The 21,768-nt window shown below is 42.4% G+C and overlaps 1 protein-coding gene across 3 annotated transcripts in view; it reads left to right on the top strand.

Moving 5' to 3' along the window:
* ZFHX3 (zinc finger homeobox 3) overlaps positions 1 to 21,768 on the top strand; it is an 84,406-nt gene that overhangs the window by 57,969 nt on the left and 4,669 nt on the right. For all 3 annotated transcript variants that reach the window (XM_075281999.1, XM_075281997.1, XM_075281998.1), the window contains exons 5-9: positions 10,692 to 10,799; positions 10,967 to 11,091; positions 11,200 to 11,400; positions 13,933 to 14,038; positions 16,024 to 21,465. In XM_075281999.1, coding sequence (XP_075138100.1) covers positions 10,692 to 10,799; positions 10,967 to 11,091; positions 11,200 to 11,400; positions 13,933 to 14,038; positions 16,024 to 21,465 — 5,982 coding nt within the window. The remainder of the gene's footprint in view (positions 1 to 10,691; positions 10,800 to 10,966; positions 11,092 to 11,199; positions 11,401 to 13,932; positions 14,039 to 16,023; positions 21,466 to 21,768) is intronic.

The raw sequence follows: 21,768 nt of genomic DNA, 5'->3' as shown, positions 1-21,768 counted from the left end.
TGTACAACCTTTGCAGTTGTACAGGGTCCCAGGGAGAGTAAGGACTGACTGCCCACCAAAGTCAGATTCCTACCATCCTTTAGTTTGCATGTAAAAGGCATAGCTGGTGCATTACATAGCTCACAGTTACTGATCGCATTAGACTGCTAGCACTATAAGGGGTATGTGCTCTTTGGAGAGCAAAGGCCCATACACTTCCAAGGGGCCTATACATATTCTTGTGCAGAGGCCCTCTGCTGTCTTTGCTTGGTACTGTAATATACTACATATATTCACTGCCTATTCACCAAATGTGAACATATATAAAAGCTAATGCCAGAAATATACTTTTTCCAGAAATTACTAGCTCATTGTATAAGAAGCATCTTGCAGGATTTTTTTTTTTTTAAATAATCCTGTACCTGTTAGATACTGTATGATCTATATATCTATATATACTTGTGTGATCTTGTTGTATCTTTGGAGTCTTGCACTGTAAGTAGAAAGCCTTCATCACTACGAGCAGGGATGCATGTACTGTGTAATAGCCATTGATGGCATGTTAGGGCCGCCATTCTGTTAAGCTAAAGAGACTGTCTATCATATATCTCTTCTCAGCTTACATATCGACTGGGATTATTTGTGAACTAGTGGATGTGGCCTCTGTGGTTTTTGAATGAGTCTGTTTTTATTCATATGCTAATTAGCTTCCTGCCAGCACAGGAAGTTCCCAGCAGCACTCGTCTCTTCTATCCTCTCCTATCTGTGTGTGCAAGCAGGAAGTCATCAGCAGCAGCACAGGCTACATAGGAAAGAATAGGCAGAGGGTGCACGATGAGACTTCCGGGGTGCACCAACAGGCTAATTAGCATATGAATAAAAACGGGCTCATTCAAGGACCACTGAGACGATTTGCATATAAAAGGTAGGTGTGGAATAGCCTTTCTAAAGACTGTGCAAGGATGTGCTTGGTTAAAAATGACTTTTCCCAATCATAAAGCCCCTTTAATAGAAAGGGGATGGCATCCAGAACAGGGACTGTCCTCTATTAGCTTCACATATCCTAAGTGGAAAGATAGTAAAGATGTGGAAACAAGTTGCCCCTTTAAAGAGGACCTGTCAGCAGATCTGAAAAGCCCAATGACATACACCACCAGGTCTTGTCACCCTGTGTATTTGGATGTTTTGTTCATCCAAATCTTATCAGCCGTTCCAAAGCTATAGGCCCTTTCAGTATATGTTCACACAGTGAAAATTGAACAAGAATTTGAGGTGGACTTCTGCCTTAAATTGCTCTTCCATCACTTCCTCTTCCGGGCTCACGGATCAGTTGAGTGACTTGCACCGAAGTTTCTGCTACTGAATACATGGTTCATTCTTCTGTCCTGCTTCAATTTCTGCCATCCATTGAAAACAATGAGGGAAAGATTTAGGGCAGAATCCATCTCAAAATCAGTGCCAAGTTCCGCTGAGCGAACAGACCCTTTGTTTAGGCACATTAGAGTATATTAGCTACTGCATGACAGAAAAGAGACCCCGCCCCTATGGAAACCCAGTGTTACCACCCACTTGGCTAGTTTATGTATCAACACTGAAAGGACTTTTGAAACAAAACAGCCAAGTACCGAGAGTGACATCACCAGATCAGATGAGCTATGTCATTTCGCTTTTCAGTCCTGGGCACCATCTACTTCTAGGTACTTGTGTCTGCATTCACAGGGAAGTGATGGACTGAATGTTGCATCAGACTACAAAATGGCTGCCTTCTCCTTGTGCGCGTGAAAGCTATTTTTTAATTTTAGTCTCTGTGTCTTACAAGCTCCTCAAGTCTGGAAGAATGCAGACTCTCTTCATGTACAAGTGGGACAGTTCATTCACCCTCCTTCCCCTCACATTCTCTCCCCCACCCCCAGTCACTCATTTCGTCTCCCTGCGCAAATTGAAAACGACTAACCTTGTCATATTTAGTGCACTGCTCACAGCCGCTGCCTTCCAGGGCTAATCAGGCACAAACATATTCGCAAAGTTGCTAAGCTCTGAGCTGTCTTCTAAGCATTAAAGTGTCCTGTCTGCCTGGGAGGTCACTCCTATCTTGGCTGTGCCGCTCATGTACGGCCAGTAATATTGATTGATTAATGTATAAAAAGCACCAAATCCATTTGCTTCTATGAAACGGAGCAAAGTGCATTCACTCGCTTGGAATTTTCACCTCATCCTTTTGTTTGAAGGACGTGTGTGTTCCGATATTAATATGCCAACTGGATTTTATATATATATATATATATATATATATATATATATATATATTTGTGTTTACTTTCAGTCACAGTTTTTCAGTAATTTTACACTTTGAGAGTTTAGATAATATGGGGTTTCTCTTTTTGGACAGGTACTTAATAAATTGTGATTTTTATGTAGAGTAGTTACAGAGGGAATGTAGATGTTTGTAGCTCAAGCAATCAGTGACCCTCTTTATGTACGACTCCCATTATGTTCTGTCTGATTGTACATGCAGGTAACCCTACTGCATTGTTTTAACGTTGAGTCAACAGTGATCTGTGTGCAGTGTCAAAGCCTCAGGTGTGGGATGTGGATACCATTCCTTGGAATGCAAATGCAAAACGAAGCAACTTAACAGTCTAAAAATCTCCTACTACTTTGCTGCATAGTATGTGTTCAGCATCCCATAGACTTTAGATATATATCAACTAAAACTGCAGACTTTGCTGGACCTTGACAACCATGTAATCTGTATGTGGGTATTCTGACTCTCCCCCAATTACAGATGTTAGGGGAGATGAGCACCAATCGGTTAGACTTTACCTGTCCCATCATTTTGTTCTCAGGGAGATAAGCTGCTACTAGAGGTATATGGCAGAGCCCTTCTTCTCTCCATATTTAGTACACATGCACTTCTGAGCCTATTCTAGCAGCTATGTATATGAGAAGTAAGGCCAAATACCTGTGGGCCAATAGCTATCTAAAGTGTATGGTCGAAGCGTGCTATTCGAAACGGCCGTTTCGAATAGTACTCGCTCATCTCTAGTCAGCATAACTCCTTTACATAGTTCAATGGCCTCCTGAACTTGACATAGATCCAACAGCACTGCTCTAAGCTTTGTCAGTCCTGCCTGTTGCCCTTCTCCCTTCCATCACTGCTAAGGCAGCTTTCTCACTCACGACATGTCTCTCCTATCCACAGATGGGTGATAACCATGTGATCACTGGAGGTCCGACTGTTGGGACTCCCAGCATCCTTGAAATAAAGACTTCATAAGAGGTCCATGGACATAGAGCTGTAGTGCCACTTGACCAAAGCTCTATTCATTTCTATGGAGCTGCCAAAAATACCTGTCCTAAAATTCCAATAGACGTAAATAGAGTGGTGGCCAAGCATGTACACTATACTGAATTAACCCTGTTTGCAAGTGTCTTTAGTGGAAAATTCATTTTAAAGCTGGCCATACATGTCAGGTTAATATCAACTGAACCCAATAATTTCCGTAGGACCGGCTAAATATCTGATGTGTATGGGGATGTCCTGACTTTCCTTCAATAGCAGATATTTGGTGGGGGAAGGAAGGAGTGGCTGTTGGATATTAACATGCCCAATCTTTTTGTTCTCAGAGATAAACCTCCACCTTAAGTGTCTAACAGCTCTCTTTATTCCCATGTAGGGATGAAGATTGCAGCCCTAGTCCCAGAGTAACTGTATTTAACTGATGGTACCACTAACATATGAAAGTCATTTTTTTTCCATGTCAGAAGTGTCCATAGCCCTCAGAGGGCTTGTCCGCTAACCCATTCTTATGTACTGTATTTGTATAGGTTGAAAAACTGCTGGACCCACCAATATTATGTATAGTGTAACATCTTGAAAGAGATGAAGGATGCGTAATCCACAGTGCCTGCTTACGTTTTCATTTTTGCCTTCCTGTATCATTCTGTGACCTCTCCACCCTCGTAAGACCAGACTTGATGTATGCTGCCAATTAGATGACTGTGAGAGCACCAGGCAAGGGCACCCACGACCATCACCCCTTAGATCTTTTGCCACGTTTACCGGATCACATAGTATGGAACAGAAAAGTGAATTTTCTCCTAAAGCCTTAAGTGGGGAAGCCATGCTAATTGTAAATCAATGCATCTTAAAATGTACCATTGATCTGCAGTTAGAACTTAGAAGAGAAACTGTAATTACTGCCTCATTCAAGGGCTTTGTATTCTTGGGTTCCAAGCTAAATAAATAGAGATGGCTGAAGGAGCCGCTGACTTCTTCATTAAAGTGCCACACTTTGGTGTTAGATTGTTTGTCCTCAGGTATTCTTTTCCATATTTGTCTGTATCTTTTCTAGAAATATTAACTTAAGTATTTTCAGTCCCCTTGTGGTGTTTGCCTAAATGGAGAAACCTCATTCTTCATGTGCAATGCTTAGAATATTATCCATGGTGAAAAATCAACATGTGGATTACAGCTACATGGAGCTACACTGGCATAGCTTGGCACAGGCCTTCATGGGCCACGCAGTTACATTGTCAGGAGTTCTGCTTGTCTCTCACACATTTGACGTTTGCCCTGTCACAGTTTCCTAACAAGCTTGGAACAAGTGGCAGCTGCTGGCTAGAAATTGATTTAATTAATTGCTATGCCAATAAGCCAGCTCGTTACGCCTGCCATTGGTTGGGAGAATGGCTAACAAGTCCACTGATCAATGGAGCCAATAAAGATTTTACTCATTAATGAGCAGAGCACTAATTACTGTTATCCGGTGACCAATTAGGCTTAGTGGCTCATATGCTGGTGTGCGCACTTACCGTTTAGCGTAGACTAGTGAAACGGTGGCGGGCAGCGAGTGGATTGAAAACAAGGGCACTGTGTCCTTGAAAGGGTCATTTGTTAGAGTGTGGGCAGCCATAAGGTTGTGAAGAGGAAGCTATGGCCATGCACCGCGCAGGCTCCTCCAATCATCAAGTAAATATAACTGTATATATAGATATATAATATAACCTTGTGGTGAAAGGGATGATGTTTTTATCTTCTTATGAATATGACCAGTTATTTCAATTAAAGCACATGTGATTAAATAATGAATAACCAGTTAATATAAAGCTTTGCATTGCCATCTTTTGTCAAGTTGTTAAAATTTCAGTTTTGCTGTTTCTAGGAAAGCTGGGTGACAGCAAAAACCGTTGTCAGTAAAGCTCTACCCCCCAGCTTTCTTTGACCCTTTCAGTGGTAAATATGCCTGTGCAGCAGTTATTTCTTCTTATCCACTTTTACACATGAGCAGGAAATATCCAGAATTGTGAACAACTTCCCAGAAAAGGACAACTCTAAATTTTGGCCCGCTACCTGCAGATATGATGGGTAGACTGGTTTTTATGGTGTGGACACAATATAGTTGTTGTTTACCTGCAGTCATGACTAAGTCGAGGTGCTTTTGTGTCCTGTCCATCAGGCGGAGCAGTGTGGGTGGCTGCTGGTTACCAAGTGCTGCAGGCTGATAGTTGAAGATGATGGAATATATGAGCTTTTATGGAGTTAGAGTGTATCGAGGCTCTGGACTGGGATTTGTGGTGAGGCGGATGCTATTCAATAAGGTCTCAGCAGAGTCCCCTGGAATCTGCTACTTCTCAACTTGTCTGCTCCTTCCCGTATTGACCTGGTCAGACCCCTTGTGAGCTTCCTAATTGAAAATTAATACAGGATCAATGCGGAAGGCAATTTGCATATTGATTATACACAGCACTGAATGCACCATATGTGTGGCAGATTGATCGAGAGTCTGAGACAGCTCAAGGAAGCTAGACATTTAGGGCTGTGTGGGTATGAGAGGTGCACAGGATTCTCACCTATGTGGATTCAAGACCTCTAGCAACAGCGCTACTTCTGTGAGATTAGATTTCTACATAGGGATTGCGGCAGTTTGTAATTTGTGAACTGTATGGGTTTGTGGGTTTAATATTTTTCTTCACAAATGAGAATGATTTGCCAGTGAATAATTTTATAAACTTTTTAAAGGATTGATTCTATTCACGAGGTTTACACCCGATGCTGAAGATACAGATATACAATAGTGCAATCCTTGTCCTGTCCCCTTATTCTATATAAATGTTGTTCAGACCGTTCTCTGGTTGAGTTCACATAGATTTACATTTGGTTACCTATAAAGTTTCCACAATGGCTAGTGTTGTTACTTTCTGGTAAGCTTTGAATAAGTTTGTGCTTCCTCCAAGCCTTGTCACTAAACTGATCACAAAATGTCTTCCTTTCCAGTTGCACAAATGTACTCCGCCAGACCTGTCCTCTACCCCTACCTGGTTACTCTCCTGTGTGATGCATCGGTGTTACATACCATTGTCTCTCAGCCTGTCTGACCAGCTGTCATCTGCTCAGGAATTACTCCTCTAGGTAGCAACCTGGTAGTCCCCTGCAACAAAGTTCAGATCCCTGTATGGGGGATAAAGGGGGAAAAAGCAGTGGACCACTTAGATAAAAGCCTCAGGAGTAACCACAAGCCACCTCCTATATTACAGGTACCTACAGGGAGACAAACCCTTTAAATAGGCACTGATTACAGATGCAGTAGTATCTGTGTGTAACACAACCAGTTTAATGCAAGTTTCTGTGGTGCACCTGCACTTGTAACTTGAAGTAATGGCAAGTCCAGGTGCAGTTCACCATAGGGAATAAATGTAGACAGTGGAAAAATCACTTTAAGGCGGGGGCCCCATGGGATGGAAACGCTGCAATTTGCCCATGGTGGAAACATCACGGGAAAAATCATGGTGTTTTACAGTATGGGCAAAGGGGATGGGATTCTAGGAAATCCCATACCCACTTTGCGGTAAAAAAAACTCCGTGCGGACACTCCACGATTTCCAAAACCAACACGGTTTTGGAAATCACAGCACGTCAATTATACTTATGGAAACGCTGGTGGTTTCCCCATTAGTATAACTGTAACAGAAAGTCTGCGGAGGAAAACTTTGCGAACTTTCTATTTAAAGCACTGCAGGAAGAACTGCGATGCGTTGCTGCCGCGTTTTTTTTTTTCCACAGCGCTTTTTTGCTGCAGGACTTCCTGTAGGGCCTAAGGTTAAGGCTGTACATGGTGTTCCGCCACAAAAAATTGCTGCAGGAAAAACAATGACAGCAACAGAACACAGCGCTTTAGACTTTCTGTTTCAATTACACCTATGGGGAAACCATGCTAGTTTTGGAAATCACCATGTGTCCTCATCGCGGTTTTGCTAGATTTGCTAGAATCCCATCCACTTTGCTCTGACTGTAAAATGCTGCTGGCGTGGTGTTTCCACTGCTGGCAAGGCGTGGCGTTTACGCCATGTGAGGCCCCGGCCTAAGGCTAAAGGCCCCATGTTGCAGAAACACTGTTTTTTGTGGCAGATTTTGCTGAGGTTTTTTTGTTTGAACCAAAGTCAGGAGTGGCTTGAAAAGGAATGGAAAATATGAAGGAAGCACCTAAAAAGAAAAACGCAGAAAACCTTTGCATTTTATAGTACCAGCAAGTAAATGAGATTTTGGTTAATCTCATCTACAAACTGCAGGGAAAAAAAACGATGTGCAGGAATGTAGCATATCAATTTTCCCTGAGAAAAAAGTGCCGCAAAAATGCAATGAATATCGCTGTAAAAAAACTAATCCATTTGTTCTGCGTTTATTATGGTGTGGGGGGGGAGTCTTAGGTTTTTGACATAGCTATGTAATGCAGAACAGGGCAGATCCTTCAAAGAAGAAGACATAAGTGTACTTCATTGTGGGAACTATCCTGAGCAAAGAGTCCTCCCTCTTTAAATTCACAATTCCCTACTACTTTATATGAAGATAAATTTTCTAAACTGGACAACCCCTTTAAGATAAAAGAGTTTCCCTGGATTTTGATATTGATGACCTATCCTTAGAATAGGTCATCAATATCAGATCAGTACAGGTTCAACACCCGGTGCCCACACTGACCAACTGTTGTCAGCAGCAACAGGAACTACACGGTGAATAGAGCCAATCCAAGGCTCTGTCCACTATGTAGTGGTTCTGCCGGTTCCTTTTCTAATTGGTGTTGCTGTGTTTTACTGATACCGAAATTCCATGATGCATTATACATTTTGCCCTGGCTATTGCTATCAGGCATTGTGATCTTGTTTCTCTGTATGACAGGTAAATGTCTATTCCTGCAGGGTTCGGGGGATATTGTCACTCCTTAGGGAGAGACCACCATATAGGTGTGTGGAGACTTGTTAAGCCTTTAGCACTCCACTTTGCAAGGAACTATGGGAAGAATATGCAAATCTGCCTTCCATGATGTAATTAGGAAGACAGTTGCTGCCTCAGTGTTGCAAACCAATAGAGGGCGCTCACTGGAATGTGCAAGCCTGTCTTAAGACAGGATTCCAGTGAAATAACCCAATAATGGCTGCTCCCTTTAGCCTCATGCCCGACCTTCCAAGAGGCCTTTGTTTAGCAATGACGCTGGGAATATTACCAGATATAGACTCTCAATCGAGGACAGCTGTTTCAATCTGGTTGGATCTCTTCAGCCCGATGTAGAGAGGACTATAACCTGGTAGAGGTGAGAGGCTTAGACAGGGTTCGGGGGATATTGTCACTCCTTAGGGAGAGACCACCATATAGGTGTGTGGAGACTTGTTAAGCCTTTAGCACTCCACTTTGCAAGGAACTATGGGAAGAATATGCAAATCTGCCTTCCATGATGTAATTAGGAAGACAGTTGCTGCCTCAGTTTTGCAACCAATGCAGCAATGATCTGTTAGGCTTTTATGTTCTTACATTGGTCTCTAGTAGGTGTAACAAGTACTGTATAAAGTCCCATATCTAGCTAGATAGAAAAGCAGAATGTTCTGTGCCTATTTATTTGCTTATCTGATCCACTGAAAACTAAATTCTTGAGGACAACCAAATATTCCTAGACTTTCTACTCTTGGGCTCAGGCTATCCAGGTATTTCCTCCTAGGCATTGACTGTATGTCTGGCAAATTTTTTCAGACATACAGTCAATGCCTGTTTCAGAATAACAGTATTATTTACTGTAAAAATAATGATATAAAATAGCATACAATTAGAGAAATATTTGTCATCTAAATATTGGCAATTATATTTTATATAGGTAATATTGACCTGTACAGCCTTTTTCTGGCACCTTGATGAAAACCTTCAATCTCAAGTTGATCTATTTTTCAAGCCTTTATTGACACGTGCTGGCATACATGTATTGATCTTGTACACGTGTTATTATGTGAATGGTTTTGTAAGGATGTCGGGTGGTTCTCTTTGCCCCTCTCCCCTGCAGGAGGGGCCTCTCTTCTGCATGTCTGCCATTGTCCCACTGACATTGAAATTACATTTCTCATGGTGATTTGAACACGGGTACGTTTGAGGGAGTAAGAGATTCATTCTCACCATGACAGGACATAATAGCTTCACGCTCTGCTAGGAGCTGCCATACAAAATTTGCCTCTGCATACGATGAGCCATTTTCTACAGAAAGTCTAGGGGTAGATAGACCTACTCTCCATGAAAGGAAGATGAAATCTCTTAAATAAGCAACATTAGCTATGGATATGTAACAAATGCATGGCCTTGTATGTAAATTTCCCTAGTGTACACAGTTATTTGTTGTAGCCTTACTGTAATGTAAATACTGATATATCTGGTAGTGAAGTGAAATGTTACAATATTTCTACAAAGAGCAGGTGTTGGGGTTGGCACTGAGTCTTTCTGCATTAGGCTAATTCATACATGGCAATTCATTGTCTCTTTTGCTGCATCTTTTATATACTAGATACTCTATAGCAAAATATGAAAATGCATACATACATCTGTGTATAGTATTTTCCCAAAGGTGTCTCTATAGGGCTTGAAAAACACCAGGAAAAACAAGTGTTTTAAATGTTACTAAAGGCCAAACATTGCGTGTGTATCTGTGTGAAAGTCTTCATATTACTGTACAATATTATTTCTATTTCTTTATTGCACTCAGTTCTACACAATCCCTCTCCCTCTAAAGTCAGGTTTTTATAGGTCCCTTATTTCGATTGTGCACAAATTCATTCTGCAACAAGAATGAACATTGTGTTTTCTCTACACGAGACATTATGACCTAGGAAGTCATTTAGTCTCTTCCAAGTCTCAAGTTCCTTGGCATGTTGTTTTAGCTCAGTTCTGTGCCTCTCTATGGTAAGGATGACACCTCTAGCCCATAGGAGGAACTGCACTGTGACAGTCTGCAGAGTGGCTGAGCAGTCACAGGAACACTACAATAAAGCAGGCACTTTCCTGTTAATTTGCAGCGCTGCTGTGCTCTCTTCTAAAGCCTCTGAAAAGAAGCATCACTATCCATCGTTCCTTTCTACTTCAGAAGTGAATAGCGCTTCTTTTTTGGCTTGACGGCGCTTGTTAAGAACAATGTCTGCTCAAAATTGGTTTCCAGGCTGAGCTTTGCAATAAAGTATTCTGCATTATGGAAATGCAACACCTCATCAGATCATGCAGTGTATTAAATATTGAGATACAGGACGTCGCTGTTGGTTTAGTGAGAGCATAAGGAGGAGTTCTGAATCATGTTTGTCTTTTTTTACATGTAAAGAAAGACTGAAGGTTTTCTTTGCAGCACATGATGTCATATTATATATAGCGAGTGTGTTTTCATTTTAATGCCTTTTTTTTTTTTTTGCAGATGATCTTACTGAGGATGCAGAAGGTTCTTGTGTAGCTGCAGCTGACCCAGAAGAGGCCCCAAAAGACCAAGAGCCTGAAGGAGCCACAGACCACAACAGGGGTGCAGGTAAAGAGCATGACCCACCCATTGAGGTCTATGAATTCTGCATTAATTGTTTCCCTTCTTCACAACACAATAACATTTTTCTTGAGTAGTTTCTTTGATCTCAAGGAAAGCCAGACCTGTTAAGAACTGATATGATCATTATTTAATTGTCATAATTCCCATTCCAGCTTCTTCTGTTCCTTCTGAGAAGGATACTGCAGACTCCGTACCAGCCAAGGTTTCATCAGTAACTAGCACTGACCCTCCTTTGGCCAAGCGACCAAAGTGTACCGAAGAGAAGAGAAGTGAGCAGGTAGCATCAGCGGTTATGGCTTTTTGAGCACATTTCTTTGTATGGTAGCCATCTTTTTTTTTTTTTTTTTTTTCTTGTATCAGTACTAACTATCTCCTCTTGTCTTAGCTCTACCAGTGCCCATACTGCAAGTACAGCAATTCAGATGTGAACCGACTAAGAGTCCATGCAATGACCCAACACTCAGTACAGCCTATGCTGCGGTGTCCTCTCTGCCAGGATATGCTAAACAACAAGATCCATCTGCAGCTGCACCTCACCCATTTGCATAGTGTGGCACCCGACTGTGTGGACAAACTTATTGTCACGGTGAGTGGCAAATCTTGGAAAGTCGAGGCTTTTGTTGCCCACACTACACGTACATAAGTAGTGTTTTAAAAGGAACGAGAGGACATCCGAAGTCATTGATAATGGTTACGGCACCGCTGTGCGCATGTGCTTCTTGCATTCACGTAATGTCCCTAATAATAACTCAGACAGCTCTCTGCAACCTGCCCAGTGTCAAGTCTGTTACCACAGCAACCATGGCTTTGATTCTGCTCTATATCCTGCATTACTGTTTTTGTGCACTCAGTCCACTCGGAGCATATCAAATGGTCACCTCACTTCACTGACCATATTCAGTATACTACCTACAATCCTGCACGGTGCTATACATAGTACAAGCTTTGCTGACCACATCATCCAGCAGATTTCTTGCTCTCTTATTTAACCATGCTGTCTCTGGCTTGGCTTTCGGCCTCTCCTCACCTTCGTTTTGTCTCCGCTGTCGTTTGCACACAATTGCTAGGACCTTAAGTGGAAGCTGCTCTGCTCATGTTTGCCAATTAGATGGTGTAAATGCAAAGTGACCTTAATATCCTCCCCTTGCTAACGAGTTTTTCTCTCCAACCTTTGCGCTCTTTGTAATGGAAATATGCAGTCTGTCTGCAAGTGGGATTTGCATGTTGGACCTCGCTGACAGTCAGAGGGGTTTTTTTCTCTTTGTTTCCTGACCTCTTTCCTCTTTTCTTTGTCTGTGTCCTTAGCTCTCCCCTCACTGTCAGCCGCTTTTCTCAATCTATGCTCCACACGCTGCCCTTCCCCCCCCCTTTCTTCTCTCTCCTCCTTCATTGCAATATGCAAAGAAAAATAGCTGGGTTACAGGGCAGGCCTAAGAGTCCAGCTTACACCCCTTAGACCCCAGCGTGGTGTAAACAGCCTCTGAAAATGTGGCCGTGTTCTGTCAGCTGGGCCTCCTCACACAATTAGCATGTAATTATCCTGTGTGATGGGCAGCCAGTGGAGAGCCAGCTGACACGTTGCATCGCTGACCCGCAAGTCAGAGATCAGTGGGCACACAGAGCAGTGCAGTGTGCTCCTTAATGATGCAATTTACATATCTGGTCAAGCAGCTGTGTATTGCAGAAGCCATGCTGTGTGATATACAGGGCATCATTTACACTGGACACTGACAAACTGCTTACAGGTATGCACTGTGTGCACTAGGCACCTTTCTGGGCACACTGTCTTACCTAAGTCCTGATTCATGCTTCAATAGACTACAGGTTGCAAGATGCATTGTTTGCCAGTTGTGTAATATCAGCTGATATGTGACGCTGGAGGCGTGAGGCCCAGAAAAGGTAGCAGGCACATTAGACCTCTCAAAACCTGCCAGAATTCCAATCAGGAAAGATGATTAAAGTAGAGAGCAGACAACGTCTCCCGCTCACCTCCTCGTCTGCCGTCATTCACACTTGATTGACTTCAACCTTTCAAGTACAGAAGTCTTTCTCTTATTATTCAAGGCCAGGCAAGGTTTTCTAATTAAAGTGTATGAAAACAATTATAGAGCTGTCTTGTGGAGCTGGAATTCTCTGAGACTCTGCATACAGCTTTGCTCTCGCCGGGTGTGGGGATTTAGCGGACACATATTCCTCCCCTTGCCTTTAAATGAGAATGTGTCCGTGCTTGTGATCCTGTTTGCCTCTTCCTGTAATGTCCTCACAGAGAAGAAGATCAGACAAGAACGTTTTGTTTCCCCTTGTTTGATAATGCCGTTGCACAAAACATAGGTTAAGGTGGTGTAAGCAATATTAATTAGAACTAGTAATACATGCATCTCACGACATATATACGAGCGCACCCATTACACCAGACAGACCCTTTTGTCTCATATGTAAATAATAATTGATGGCAAATAAATCACCATAAAATCAGATTAATTAAAATGTGTATCCTTAATTTCCTCTGTTGCAGAGGCTGGAAAATATCACTTGTTCAATTGAATGCTGACATGTGACATGTTTTCCTGTTTGCTTGCCATCTATTCTGTCACCACATTTGAAGATGTTTCTGAAGAGTTTTGTCCATGTGGTTTTGGAGCCTGTTTTATTATTAACCCCATTGTGTTGATGCTATTCTAATGATAACTGATCCTTCAGAAATCTCTTGTATCTTCACAATGTGTCCCACCCCATGTGTATCTCTCAGTTTAAGAAACAGGCTGCTCCTTTCACTCAGGAACATGGCACACTCGTTTATCTTTAGCAGTCTGAATTAATTAGGGGTGTTAATATGTGCTTGGTAGATGGGGGGGGGGCATCCCGTGCATCTCTGTAATTGGCTGCCCCACAGCCTGTGACAAAACACTCTTTGTGATCAAAGTCAAGATTCTGCAGAAAGGAAAAAAATATTAATTAGAAGATTATTCTTTTAGTGTGTACTGATAATTAAAGCAGGCCACCTCCTGAGTGATGAGGGGTTGTCGAGCAGCTGGGGACACTCTCAGAGACATTCTTTGGGGTGAGGCTTTATGGTTGCATGGTTTCTTTTACTTCATATTTTCTTTCTCTTTTGTAGGTAACTTCTCCAGAGATGCTCATGCCGAGCAGCATGTTCTTACCAGTCAGTTCACCAGAGAGAGAGAAAGCTGCATCTGTATCTGAAAATACAGAAAAGGTTTCAGGTAAGGGCAAGTCAACTTTATCTTAGGCTCTGTTCACATTTTGTCTGATTCTTTCATAAGCATTATACTTCTGTAAGATTTCCTAACCCATAATTCCAACATATATTACCGTATAGGTATACAGTGGTATATGTTGCACATAGGGAACCATTTTAAAGAAAGATGTTTTTTTGCAGTCACCATCTGTATAGGAAAGTGTGGCATGTTGATACATACTACCCCACCAGAGGTCATAAAGACACCCTTTGGTTGAATGGAGCACTATGAATATGTTTAATTTATACACTGGGAATTTTTTTTAGCATTTATGGTCAATATAGGGCTCTGATACAGTTTTCAGAATGATTTGCTGAAAACTCTATAAAGCTAAGGCCCCACGTATCGAACTGAAGCTAAAAAGCGCTGCGTAAGAGACCGTGGCAGAAAAGCATCACATTTTTATGTGTAATTGGTAGTGAACAGTATGTTGCTGGGAGGCAGGGACTCCTAGAATCATAGATAACTATACTGCTAGGAGTCTCGCTCCCAGCACAAAGTTCAAGCTGGTAAATATGGCTACACTCGGACCATGTTTCAAGGGTGAAACTTGGTCGTGTGCTGCTCCCTAAGGCTCCGCTCCCACGGAGTAACGCGCAGCTCATTTAGACACGTAAACACTAGAGATGAGTGAGTACTGTTCGGATCAGCCGATCCGAACAGCACGCTCGCATAGAAATGAATGGACGTAGCCGGCACGCGGGGGGTTAAGCGACCGACTGCCGTCAAAGTGGAAGTACCAGGTGCATTCATTCATTTCTATGGAGCGTGCTGTTCGGATCGGCTGATCCGAACAGTACTCGCTCATCTCTAGTAAACACGTGTAAGAGCGAGGCGCTTCAAAACAGATCCCATTGATTTCAATGGGTGCCGACTTACGCGCGCTACACATTGAAATCAATGGGTTTAAAAGCCTCCCATTGATTTCAATGTGTAACGCACGTAAGACCGGCACACATTGAAGTCTATGGGATAGTGTTTTACAGCAGTCACTTTGACACGTGTTTACATGTCTGAATGAGCGGAGCGTAAACTCTACGAGAAGGCTCCCTTAGGTTGAGGCCTCACATTGCGAAAACACAGCTTTTTTTTAATGTTGTTGTTGCATATTTTGTTCTGGTTTTTATGAGCCAAAACCAGGGGTGGATTGAACAGAAGCAAGATTTATAAGCACTTCCTATATTTTTTCCATTTCTCTTCTAACCATTCTTGGCTTTGGCTCACAAAAACGCAGTAAAATCTGCAACAAAAAAAGCTGTGTTACTGTACCAATATTTCATCCCAACAGTCCAAGCAAACTAAATATTGATGAAATTAAATAAAATCATAATACAGCATATTAATTTTACCTGTGGGGGCAAGTAATAAATGCTAGGGCCACACAGCGTTTTGGGCTGTTCCTGAAAAAACTGCTGCAGTTAACATTAACTGCAGAGTGAATGAGATTTTGTGTCCACACATTGTGGGAAAAAAATGCTGCAGAAAAAACAACATATTCACATATAGACTTATATAGGGTGGGGAAGGTAAAAATGAGAAATGGTGCAGAAAAGTAGTGAAAAATGTAAGCCTTTTTGCAGCATTTCTTCTGCATTTTTTTACAGCAGCATTTTTTTAGCTGCATTTTTGCAGCCTGTGGTTTTAGCCGTAGGCTGAGGCCCCATGTTGTAGAAACGCAGCTTTTTTTGTTGTTGCAGAGTTTGCTGCAGTTTTTGAGCCAAAGCCAGAAGTGGATTGACCAGGAGGTAGAAGTAGAACTATTTCCTATATATTTCCTATTCCTTTTGTAGCCATTCTTAGCTTTGGCTCAAAAAACCACAGGAAAATCTGCAGTAAAAAAGCACACAAAGTGGAGCCACAGGCTTAAACAGGATCCTGAAGAGGGTGGTTATAAGTCAAACATATACGCATGTGGTTATATAGTTTGTTGTTCTCTTTTTTTTCTTTAGAACCTGCTGAAGCAGTGTCTAAGAGTGCAGCTGTTCCTGATGGGATTGAGCTGAGTACTGAACAGAAAGCACCTGCAAGTGACAGTAATTCTGCAAGAGAAGATTCTGGGTTCTTATGTTGGAAGAAAGGATGTAACCAAGTGTTTAAAACCTCTGCTGCTCTCCAAACGCATTTCAACGAAGTTCACAACAAGCGCCCTCAATTGCCAGTTTCCGATCGCCACGTTTACAAATATCGTTGCAACCAGTGCAGCTTAGCTTTCAAGACTATTGAAAAACTTCAGTTGCATTCTCAGTATCACGTGATCCGTGCTGCCACCATGTGCTGTCTTTGCCAGAGAAGCTTCCGCACATTCCAAGCTCTTAAGAAGCATCTGGAAACCAGCCATCTGGAGCTGAGCGAGTCTGACATTCAGCAGCTGTACAGTGGGCTTTTAGTAAATGGAGACCTTACAAATGTGGGAGATGCTTCAATGGCAGATGATCAGAGCATGCTGGTAGATGATGAAAAAGAGGATGAGAGTGACCTGGAAGATAAGCAGAGTCCCACAGGTAGTGATTCTGGTTCTTTGCTAGAAGACTCTGGTTCTGAACCGAAACGAGCACTTCCTTTCCGTAAGGGCCCAAATTTTACAATGGAGAAGTTTTTGGATCCGTCCCGACCCTATAAGTGTACTGTATGCAAAGAGTCTTTCACCCAGAAGAACATTCTACTGGTCCATTACAATTCTGTGTCTCATCTGCACAAACTTAAAAGAGCTTTACAAGAATCCACAACTGGGCAGCCTGAGCCCACCAGTAGCCCAGATAACAAACCATTTAAATGTAATACCTGTAATGTTGCATACAGCCAGAGCTCCACTCTTGAAATTCATATGAGGTCTGTATTGCACCAAACAAAGGCCCGTGCAGCAAAACTAGAAGCAGCAAGTGGTAGTAATAGTGGAGTCAGTGCCAACAGTACTTGTGTGTCTGTAACCTCCACAACAACCTCAAACCCTGTCAGTAGCAGCGTCACCACCATTTCAACCTGTACAACCACAGTTACACCTGCAGCAAGCTCCAGTTTCATGAGTCAAGCTACTATTGAACCAGTAGTCAATCCTTGCACATCCAGTCTAATTGCAGCCAGCGTTTCTTGCCCTCCTGAACATAAAGATGTTAATCGCAAAAAATTAGCAGATATGATAGCTTCACGGCAGCATCAACAACAACAGCAGCAGCAACAGCAAGCTCAAACACTGGCACAAGCCCAGGCACAGGTGCAAGCCCATTTACAGCAAGAACTACAACAGCAAGCTGCCATCCTACAATCTCAGCTGTTGAATCCAACTCTTCTTCCTCATTTTCCAATGACGACTGAGACATTGCTTCAACTCCAGCAGCAGCAACATTTACTGTTTCCTTTTTACATCCCAAGTACAGATTTCCAGTTCAACCCTGAAGTCAGTTTGCCCCTGACTAGTGGTACACTAACTTTGACGGGAAGTAGCACCGGTTTACTGGAAGACATTAAAACTCCACTACAACTTACACAAGCTCACCCTCACCATTCACATCTCCTCCAACAGCAGCAAAGCCAGATGTGTATGTCTGAGTCCCATGCCACTCTTCTACAACCATTAGAACAAAAGAACAAACCTGTGAAAGATCATTTAAAGGAACTAAAGAAAGAAAAAGAGTTCTCTGAGAGAGCAGACGACATGGCAGTAATGAGTGAATCTGTGTCTGATTCTTTGAGGTGTAAAGAAAAGAAAGACTTTGCAACTGGTTCCTCTTCTGAGTCTCTCTTGCTTCCACCTCGTATTGCTTCAGATGCACGAGGGAATGCCACCAAAGCCTTGCTTGAAAATTTTGGGTTTGAACTTGTAATTCAGTACAATGAAAACAAACAGAAAGCACAGAAAAAGAATGGGAAGAGTGAGCAAACTGATTGTTTAGAGAAATTAGAATGCAGCTCATGTGGAAAGCTTTTCTCTAATATACTTATACTAAAAAGCCACCAAGAGCATGTTCACCAACGCTATTTGCCCTTTAAGCAGCTTGAACAATTTGCAAAGCAATACAGAGACCATTATGAAAAGTTGTATCCACTGAGACCCCAAACACCAGAGGCACCCCCACCCCCTCCACCGCCTCCTCCACCACCACCACCTCCAGCAACTCCACAGCCAGCTATCACACCAACTGTCCCTGTCTCTGCTCCTCCTCTCACACCACCTAGCATTTCACCAGCACAGTCATCGGTATCATTAGCTCAACTTTCAATGCCAATGGAACTGCCAATTTTTTCACCACTCATGATGCAGACGATGCCCATACAGTCAATGCCAGCTCAGCTGCCACCACAGTTGGGGTCAGTAGACACTCTTTCTGCAGACTTGGCCCAGTTATATCAGCATCAGTTAAACCCCAGTCTCCTGCAGCAGCAGAACAAAAGGCCAAGGACCAGGATCACTGATGACCAGCTAAGGGTTCTAAGGCAATATTTTGATATTAACAACTCCCCTAGTGAGGAACAGATTAAAGAAATGGCTGATAAATCTGGACTACCCCAAAAAGTGATTAAGCACTGGTTTAGAAACACCCTTTTCAAGGAGCGTCAACGCAACAAAGATTCCCCTTATAATTTTAACAATCCTCCCATTACTAGTTTGGAAGAACTGAAGATGGATTCAAGGCCTCCATCTCCAGAGCCTCAAAAACATGAATACTGGGGAAATAAGAGGTCTTCCAGAACACGTTTCACAGACTACCAGCTTCGTGTCCTCCAAGACTTTTTTGATGCCAATGCATATCCTAAAGATGATGAATTTGAACAGCTTTCCAATCTACTTAACCTCCCTACACGTGTTATTGTCGTCTGGTTTCAGAATGCTCGTCAAAAAGCGCGAAAGAACTATGAAAATCAAGTTGATGGCAAGGAAGGAGAAAGGCGTGAGCTGACAAATGACAGGTATATCCGTACAAGCAACTTAAACTATCAGTGTAAAAAATGCAGCTTGGTGTTTCAGAGGATTTTTGACCTAATTAAACATCAGAAAAAGCTATGTTATAAAGATGAGGATGAAGACATGCATGATGACAGCCAAAATGAGGATTCTATGGATGCCACTGATTTGCTGACTCCATCAAGCTCATCATGTAGTACTCCTATGCCCTATCAATCTTTTAGCACTGCAGCTTCAACTTCCACAAACACAACTAGCACACCTTTCCCTCAACATCTGATGGACATAGATGAGCCTTCAATGTGTAGTTTAAAATCAGACTGTACCCATGATGATAAACCAAAGTCTTTCGAATTTCCTAGGACACAGCAAAACCAAACTCTAGAACAGCCACAGCAACCAAAGCAAGAGCCACAGCAGCCTCAGAGCACACAGTCTCAACCTCCACAGCAGGATCAATCAGAACAAAAAGCTAGTGCAACACCACAGAAACTTCCACCTATCTCATCTCCATCCACACAGCCCCAAGCCTCACACTGTACTATGACTCAGTCGAGTCCAAATGCAGTGCAGATCTCTCATCATCCTATGAAGCCCCTTCATTCATCAACCCCGCAACAGTTGACCAATTTGCCACATCAGTTAATTCCATATCAATGTGATCAGTGCAAGCTGGCTTTCCCTTCCTTTGAGCATTGGCAAGAACATCAACAGCTCCATTTTCTGAGTGCACAAAATCAGTTTATCCATCCTCAGTTTTTAGATCGACCAATGGATATGTCCTTTATGCTTTTTGACCCTAGCAATCCACTATTAGCAGGACAACTGCTTTCCGGGGGGCTTTCTCAAATGCCAACTAGCTCAGCAACTTCTCCTTCAACACCATCCTCAACAATGAATTCACTTAAAAGAAAGCTAGAAGAAAAAGCTAGTGCAAGTCCAGGGGAGAATGATAGTGGTACAGGTGGAGATGAGCCTCAAAGGGACAAGCGATTAAGAACCACAATTACACCTGAGCAACTAGAAATTTTGTACCAGAAATATTTGCTAGATTCTAACCCAACACGTAAAATGCTGGATCACATTGCCCATGAAGTAGGTCTGAAGAAAAGGGTGGTTCAAGTTTGGTTTCAGAACACACGAGCAAGGGAGCGAAAGGGCCAGTTTAGAGCTGTTGGCCCAGCACAGGCTCACAGACGTTGCCCATTTTGCAGAGCTTTATTTAAAGCAAAAACTGCACTGGAAGCTCACATACGATCCCGACACTGGCATGAGGCAAAACGAGCTGGCTATAACATGAATTTATCAGCAATGCTGGTTGATTGTGATGGAGGAATGCAGATGAAAGGAGATCTTTTTGACAGTAATGTATTTCATAACTTGCCACATAGCAGCAATGATGGACAATGTATTTCTCTTTCCCCAGTGAGTAAATCCATAGATCTTTCTCCTCGGACACTGCTCAGCCCATCATCCATTAAAGTTGAAGGCATGGAAGATTTTGAGAGCCCATCCATGTCATCTGTCAATTTAGGCTTTGATCAGACTAAGTTGGACAATGATGATTGCTCCTCAGTGAATACTGCTATAACTGACACCACTACAGGAGATGAAGGAAATGCTGACAACGACAGTACAACGGGCATATTAGCTGACAACAAATCTTCATCTATAACTAGTGAAGGGTTGCCAAAATCTTCCATGTTGGCAATGTCTGAGTATGAGGACCAGATGTCTTCTGGATTAGTCAGTCCTGCTCCAAGCTACTACAGCAAAGAGTATGAGAATGAAGGTATAATTGATTACAGTGAAACTTCCAGTCTTGCAGATCCTTGTTCTCCTAGCCCTGGTACAAGTGGTTCAGCTGGCAAGTCAGGGGAGAGTGGAGATCGACCTGGTCAAAAGAGGTTTCGAACACAAATGACAAATCTTCAGCTGAAAGTGCTCAAATCCTGTTTTAACGATTATAGAACACCAACCATGTTGGAGTGTGAAGTCCTGGGCAATGATATTGGACTGCCAAAGAGAGTTGTCCAAGTGTGGTTTCAAAATGCCAGGGCAAAAGAAAAGAAGTCCAAACTAAGTATGGCCAAGCACTTTGGAATAAACCAGGCAAACTATGAGGGACCCAAAACAGAGTGCACCTTGTGTGGTATTAAATATAGCGCACGCCTGTCTGTGCGTGATCATATCTTCTCCCAGCAGCATATCTCCAAAGTTAAGGAAGCTATTGGTAGCCAGTTGGACAAGGAGAAAGAATACTTTGATCCAGCCACTGTTCGCCAACTTATGGCTCAGCAAGAGTTAGATCGAATTAAAAAAGCCAATGAGGTTCTGGGTTTGACTCCACAACAGCAGGGTGTGTTTGATAACCCTTCCTTACAAGCACTCAATCTTCCAACACCATACTCAGCTCTACAAGGTATCCCTCCAGTACTGTTACCTGGTATCAACAGCCCATCTTTGCCAGGATTTACTCCTGCTAATACAGGTGGGCACACAATAAGTGCTATTGGTCGTGAAAGTGTTCTGATATCAGGTTATTAGTCACAAGTCCATAGTCAAGGTTTTTTTTTTTCTTCGTTAGTCTAAAGAGGTTATTACTTTGGGCTTCTAGAATTTTAAATTAGATTTTAGCAAACTTACATTGATAAAAATGCTTTATAGAATATGTTAGATAGCAAACCATCTGTTTGTTATCTAGGAGAATACCAAATCTGCTATTCATGTCATAGTTCTAGAGAGCTTTAGTATATTATTTGAAGATATTTTGTAAAACCAAACTCTAATTTTG

The sequence above is a fragment of the Leptodactylus fuscus genome, chromosome 7, assembly GCF_031893055.1.
Source record: "Leptodactylus fuscus isolate aLepFus1 chromosome 7, aLepFus1.hap2, whole genome shotgun sequence".
Lineage (NCBI taxonomy): Eukaryota > Metazoa > Chordata > Amphibia > Anura > Leptodactylidae > Leptodactylus > Leptodactylus fuscus.
Note: the sequence above shows the minus strand (reverse complement) of the source record. Positions and strands in the feature narration are given on the sequence as shown.